Source organism: Polistes canadensis, unplaced genomic scaffold (genome assembly GCF_001313835.1).
Source record: "Polistes canadensis isolate GaletaPanama2010 unplaced genomic scaffold, ASM131383v1 scaffold_171, whole genome shotgun sequence".
Classification (NCBI taxonomy): Eukaryota; Metazoa; Arthropoda; class Insecta; order Hymenoptera; family Vespidae; genus Polistes; species Polistes canadensis.
In genome coordinates, this window is record NW_014569718.1 from 331017 (window position 1) to 338072 (window position 7056).

The 7056-nt window shown below is 27.1% G+C and overlaps 1 protein-coding gene across 3 annotated transcripts in view; it reads left to right on the forward strand.

The window, feature by feature from the left end:
- Positions 1 to 5693, forward strand: part of LOC106789224 (sodium-dependent neutral amino acid transporter B(0)AT3) — a 27186-nt gene extending 21493 nt beyond the window's left edge. Inside the window, exons 7-13 of one of the 3 annotated variants that reach the window (XR_001381972.1) lie at positions 319 to 460; positions 1154 to 1355; positions 1489 to 1648; positions 1760 to 1922; positions 2151 to 2351; positions 4509 to 4578; positions 5530 to 5692. Coding sequence is in view for 2 of the 3 variants with exons in the window: in XM_014753283.1 (XP_014608769.1) it covers positions 319 to 460; positions 1154 to 1355; positions 1489 to 1648; positions 1760 to 1922; positions 2151 to 2351; positions 5530 to 5682 (1021 nt within the window). In the remaining variant the exon portion in view is untranslated. Of the gene's footprint in view, positions 1 to 318; positions 461 to 1153; positions 1356 to 1488; positions 1649 to 1759; positions 1923 to 2150; positions 2352 to 4508; positions 4579 to 5529 lie in introns of all 3 variants that reach the window. The other 2 variants (XM_014753284.1, XM_014753283.1) reach the window with 2 other exon arrangements.
- The last annotated feature ends 1363 nt before the right edge of the window (positions 5694 to 7056 follow it).

The following is a 7056-nucleotide window of genomic DNA, read 5'->3' on the forward strand; positions in this document are numbered from 1 at the left end:
AATTTTAATAACAAAAAAAAGAAAAAAAAAAGAAAAAAACAATTTGTTTTTAAATTAAAAGAGATCAAATGTTGCACTTGTGTTAAAAAGAAAAAGAAAAAAAGAAATAATTAATAAAAATAATTTTGCAAAAAGAGAATACTACCCTTTTGGGAACGTAATTCGTTCGTTTTTTTTTTTTTATTATTTTTATTTTTTCGTCTCGTTCAAAAAAAAAAAGGAAAAAAATTCCAGGACGAATTGTTTAAGCAGGCAAATCGAGGATTGTTGAAAGTTTTGTGAAAAAATAAAATGTTCCATTATTTTTGTTGCTTACAGCAATAAGGTATCTCTTATCAAGTATGGTTTTCTCTTTGAAAATTCAACGATGGAGGATTACGAAAACATTGTTAATACGTTCAACAGTTCGACCACTAATTTGACCTTGGATAGATGCAGTTTGAGCGAACAACTTAATAACGTGAGTTGAACGAAGTTACCAATCGATTATTTCTAAATTTATATTTTACGATCGATTTTCTCTACCGGAGTATATGTATCGAGTTTGTAATGGTGTTGGTAGTGGTGATGGTAATTGGTTAACCAGAAAATTCTACTACACCTTGTGTAAACTTAAAATAAGATTTTGTTTTCTTTCCTAAATTATAAAATCTACTAAAACTTTTTCCCTGTTAAAATCGTATTTTATTAATTAACCGTAATGTTATTCCTATTGGCTGATTTAAAAAAAAAGAAAAGAAAAAAATTCTTACTCGAAAATATTGAAAAAAAATAAATGTATAAAATATTAATCCTAGAACTCTACTAAAAACTTGGGCAGATATCTTATAATCCCAGGTAAACTTAAATTAAATGAAGATTTGATCGTTTTTCGATACTTTCATTTATTAAATTCGATTTTTCATCGAGTAAACTTTTTACTAAAATTCAATTTACTCTTCACCATTCTATTTGGCATGGGAAAAAAACAAAAAACAAAAAAATTCATATACTTAAAAGTTTGATTATTGCTATCAGAATAATTTTTAGGATTAACAAAACACTTGGGGTAAATATATATACCCTAAGTTTGTAGTTCTAAGGTTAAACAAATCAAAATCAATATACAATAAATTATAATCTAAAGGATGTGATTATTTTTTTCTGTGTTTAGGCTGCCGAAGGTACAGGTTTGGCATTTATCATTTTCACGCAAGCTATCGTCGAGCTTCCAGGTGCACCATTTTGGTCTTGCATATTCTTCCTAATGTTATTGGCTCTTGGACTTGGTTCACAAATTGGTATAATGGAAGGAATGTTATGCGTAATATTTGACATTGATCTTTTCAAGAGAATAAAGAAACAATATATAACAGGTAAACAATAATTAATATTCAAATTATATTCAAAACGAAGAATAGAAAATTATTGTTCTGTAGTTTTCTGAGAGATCTCTAATTATTATTATTATTATTATAACGTTTTCATTTATATATTATTTCAATTTAGGTGTAGTCTGTATCGTGTGTTTCTTCGTTGGGCTTATATTCTGTACCGGTGCAGGTGAATATTGGTTGAAAATGTTTGACAGTTTTGCTGGTACCATTGGATTAGTTATGGTTGCACTTATGGAAATGATTTCCGTAATCTTTGTCTATGGTCACGAAAAGTAAGATATTCTTATATATATATATAGAAATTATTTTTAATCGATATGTATATAAATTTATATAAATTATAATTATATCTAAAATACGTTTCTATATAATTGTTTAATTAGATTCACGAAAGACATTGAAGAAATGACAGGCTACAAGCCAGGTATTTATTGGCAAGTAACATGGAGATTTCTTGCTCCTATAATCATGGTTTGCATACTAATATCTAGTATTGCTTCTATGTTTATCAAGAAACCAGAATATTCAGCATGGAATGCGACACAGGTAAGTATATTAACAAATTTTTATCTTATTGTAGTATTATTTATAAACAGATTAACCTTCTTAGTTTTTTTTTCAACGAATATTCATTATTTCTAATGAAATAATAATAATTGCAATATAATTTACAAATTATAAACAATTAATCATTTGACATTACGTAAATTTGTATTAAAAAAATTGAAAAAAAACAAAAATAATAAATGAATTCTATTATATTTTAATTTATAGGGTGTAACAGTATCAATGCCTTATCCAGGCTGGGTTCTAGCAATAGCAGCTTGCATCATTTTTGCTGGTATTGCACCAATACCAATAGTTTTTCTACTTAGAGTATTCCAATGTGTGAAACTCGACGTGGATATTCATCAGGGTAGCATTCGTCGTATCGACACTACTGTATCAACTAAAGAAATGATGGGTGACGTTGATGTAAGTGTGTTTTTTTATATATATATTATTTTAATATATATAATTATTATTATTATTATTTATTTGTAAGTGTGAAAAGAGAATCAAAAACAATTTATGTTGCTTTTGTCTCTCATTTAATTATGTTTCTCAATTATTATTATTATTATTATACATTGATCATTTTCAACGTTTATACAATCATCAAACAAGTCAAAAAAGAAAATAAGAAACAAGAAAAAAATATAAGGAGAATAATATTGATCATATTTTGAAGTTATAAATTATATATGAAATACGAAAAAGGTCAAATGATATCGTACAAGACGTATATATATATATATATATATATATATATATATATTATACTTTCCTATCTTATGTTTAATCGATAACGCGAATCCTGCTTGAAATATTCTTACGTCGTATAAAACTTTAATGCACTGGTATTTCTTTTTTTCTTTTTTAATCTATATTTAGAAATAAATAGAAACAAACACGAATTGATTTATAAACTAGCGCGTGCAAAAATAAATTTCATGTGACCATTATTGTCGAAAAGTTTTTGACGAACATAAAAGCAATATATGAAAATGTAGAAACAATTTGTTTGTATAAACTCGAATAATAAATTATGATGATAGTTTTCGTTGAGATATTATAAAGTTAAATTAAATAAATTATCAACGTGTTAAACCGTTTATACGATTAATATAAAGAAAAAAGAATAACGAATTTAATTGGTTAACTCGTAGTGTTAAAAATTTAATAAAAAATGGTAGACGTGAACCACAATAATAACGATGGTCAAACTGTTCATAAAGTATGTACGATCTGAACACGTCAATTGGCTAACGTAATCAAGTTCAATGACACAATAAGTTCAACATATACTAGCCTTGACTATGAACTTTCATGGATGGTAAAGGTTTCAATTGATTTTATTTAAATAAATTGATGATCATATAGAAATTAGATCTTAGAAATTTTCATTACAATATTTTAACAATAATAATAATGAATACGTAATTATAAAATCTAATTAAATTATGTTAATATATTTTGTACAATTTTTTAATGATTTAATATAAAACATGTATATTCATATAATGTTTATACAAAAATTAATATATCATATATTGCAACACAATTTTAAAAGTTAAACAAAATTAATATTATGTTCTTTTTTTTCTTTATATATCAATCGTGTGTAATATATAAATAATATTATTTATTTATTTATTTTTTATAATTCGAAGACAGAGACGAAAAGATGTAATATTAAAAAGAAAAATGAAATATTTGTTGAAATCAAACAAAAATTGAATTAAAAAAAAAAAGAATCTAAAATAGAATTATTATAATTTAGAATGTGTATTATCTTCTTACGTATTAAAGTTTGACAAGCGTGGCACACGCGTGTATTAGTATTTAACTGTGAGTAACCGTGCAGAGAAGAATAGGGGAACCGAGAACCCCTTTCGATCAAATAATCGTTTATATTCACATACTGGATGCAATTCGTGACAATTGATACAATGGCGCTTCACTCGAGAGTGAACTAACATAAGATGATCTTTACGATCGTTGACTATAACAAAATCAACACGAGAGAGAAAAAAAAAAGGGTCATGCATTACAACACACGTATTACTTTTTAATTTTTATTTTCTTTACCAAGTGCTCGAGACAAATTTTCTTTTTTTTGTATTTCATTTTCATTTTTCGAAGTTATATCTCTTTTTGGCGCGTTTTAGAAAGTGAAGTTAGATGCGATCGAAAAATTCGACACCACGAAGTTGTCGATATTTACGCGATGCGCGGGAAAATTCAAATTATTTTTCAGGTTATGTTCGTTTTGCTACGCTAAAGTTTGTTTCAAAGCTTTGAAATGCGATCATTTTTTTTGTTCTCCTCCCCTTGCAAGATCATTGTACGTCGTGTGTGTAAGTGTGCGTATATGTGTGTGTGTGTGTGTTTGTTTTATCAGTCAAAATAATGATATCTACACGAATATATATTCGTTTTGTACACCACGAGAGAGATTAAATCATTGAGATGAAAATGAAGATTTTTCATTTTGAATTATATTATTGAAAAATAATACAATTTCTCGTGGTGAATGATTCGAAAAAGTGTTCGATGTGTTCAAGCTGAACCGTTCGGTATGATCTGCAGTTATAGGTAAGCTTCCTCTATGTCTCTGTGGTCGGCTAAATCGATATCTCCCCCCGTAGCTGCATCACATGTGAGTCCGTCGTAGATGAATTTTTTCTGGAATGCACTTGATAGATACCTTCTTATTTTTATTTTTATCTTTTTTTTTTTTATTATTATATTATTATTATTATTAATCTAAAAATAATAATGAGATTAAACTTTCGTTTGAAAATACGTTTGAAAACAAAAAAAAAAATATTATACGACAAATACACAAACTCCGCGTATGATAAAATTAATTTAATTCTCGTCCCACCCCACCCCCCCAGCCCTTTCTAGTTTTAAATTAGTATTAGTTGAAAAATATTAAGATTGCGAATTTTTTGCACGGATATATTTTTATATAATACACATGAAATGTGTGTGTGCCAGCCCACATATGGTATTGTTCTTTTTTTGTTAAAAAAACAAAAAAAAAAATAGAAAAACAAATCATAGCGTTAATAAATAAACAATTAGTTGTTTATTTAAGATAACACACTTACGCACACACCGATAGATATTATATAATGATATAAAAAAAAAAAAGAACAATATCAAGAAACTTACAAAATATTTTCCAAAAGAGAAAAAGAAAACGAAATAATTAAGAGAGACGCATTAAAAAAAGAAAAAAAAGAAATAAATAAATTAACAATTAATAAGAAGACAAAACAAATGTGTACGAGAAAAATTTGTATAGCCAAGTGTGTATACGAAAGAGAACGGAACTAACTCAATCGCGAATAGTTGAGATAATGTTTCAATTTGTAAAGGGAGCTTGCGAGTTAATACACACACACACACATAGATTACATTATATTACATATATGAACCTACACACTCGTTCAATCAATTTCGAGCTTTGGCTATTAGCCCCAGAGTGTGTTCTTGCTTTTGATACGAACAAAAAAAAGGAAAAAAAAAGTCATATAATAATGAATGAATATATTCGTATTATTTTCTTTTATATTATTTTTTTCTTTTTATTATTTTACAGTTGGACGAGTATCACGATAGATTAGAAGATTTTCCCGAAGAAGACGAGGATATTAACAGCGACGACGACAACAATAGTGCACCGCCTATATCCAAAATGGTTCCCAATAAGCTTCAGGGTAGAGCTTTTAAAATGGAAGCTATGGAATTTTGAACGTTTCATCGCAAAGGAAGAAAAAGAAAAAACAAGAGAGAGAGAGAGAGAGAGAGAGAAAATTACACACACGTACTTGGGCGAGAGAGCGTTTTTTTTTTTTTACGTTTTTTTTTTTTCCTTAAAAATAAAACGAAGAAAAAAATCAACAAGAAACGAACGAACGAACGAACGAACAAACTACTATTACTATTACTATTACTACTACTACTATTGCAAACGGAATAAATGAGAGGAATTAAAAGAAAAATTCATAAAAATAAAGAAAAATAAAAATAATAATAATAAAAAGGAACAACCGTGTGAACAAAATAATAAAGGAATTAAAAATCTTGTACATATATAAGATCCGAGGAATATTAATATTAATATTAATAACAATAATAATAATAATAATAATAATAATTAAATATAAGAGAAATAAGAGAGGAAAAATGAAATTTAAAAAAACAAACGAAAAAAGAAATAAACGGGTCTCGTGCTTCCTTTGAGAGGGAATAATAATAATAATAATAATAATAATAAAAAAAGAAAACTAATACGCGAGATTAGGATCTTCGATCTTCGTGGACGAAGATTTAGGAAGATACCGTTTGAGATCGCATGATTAAAAAAAATGGGGCTCGTAACAGGTGACGACATGCCATTTGAAAAGGGTCGTGTAAGAAAGGGTAAGAAGGGGTTTTAAATTGCGAGAAAACATTTTTAGATATTACGAAAAAAATATGCGTTACTTTTTTTTATGATACTATTTACTTTGCGTGAAAATGAGTATGCGTGTTGTTCTGTCAGGTGTCTGTATTTGTTTGTTTGTTTGTTTTTCTTAATTTTTAATTTTATTCCCGTTTTAATTTTTAAAAGAAACCATGCGATTTTATTTATTTTCGTGTTTGTTTTTTTTTTTTCAATAAAAGAAATCAAATAATATTTTCGACGAGAGAAATGAGAGTTAAGTTTTCTGCACGCATGGGACAGACAAACGATTGAGATAATTCAGATAACGTGCGAGATGATTAAACGTAATGGAATACACAAACACACACACACACACCTGTCAAAAATTTGTCTACGAATTTGCGTTTGGTTTTTTTTTTATTTATTTTATTTTGCGTTCGTAATATAATTTTTATATTACTTTTTTTTGTTTGATCTTTGTTGTTTTTGTTTTTTAATCGAGTTGAGGAAGAAATAAAGCAATCGTGGAAAAAAGTGAAAGAAAAGATAAATGAAATCAATCGACAATACAATCCGTGTGCACATTTCGATTACTGAATTGTAATCACAGAAAGAAACAAAGATAAAAAAAAAAAAAAACAAAAAAAAAATAATGACGAGGGAAAGATGATAGTAAAAAAGAAGATAACGATAAGAAGC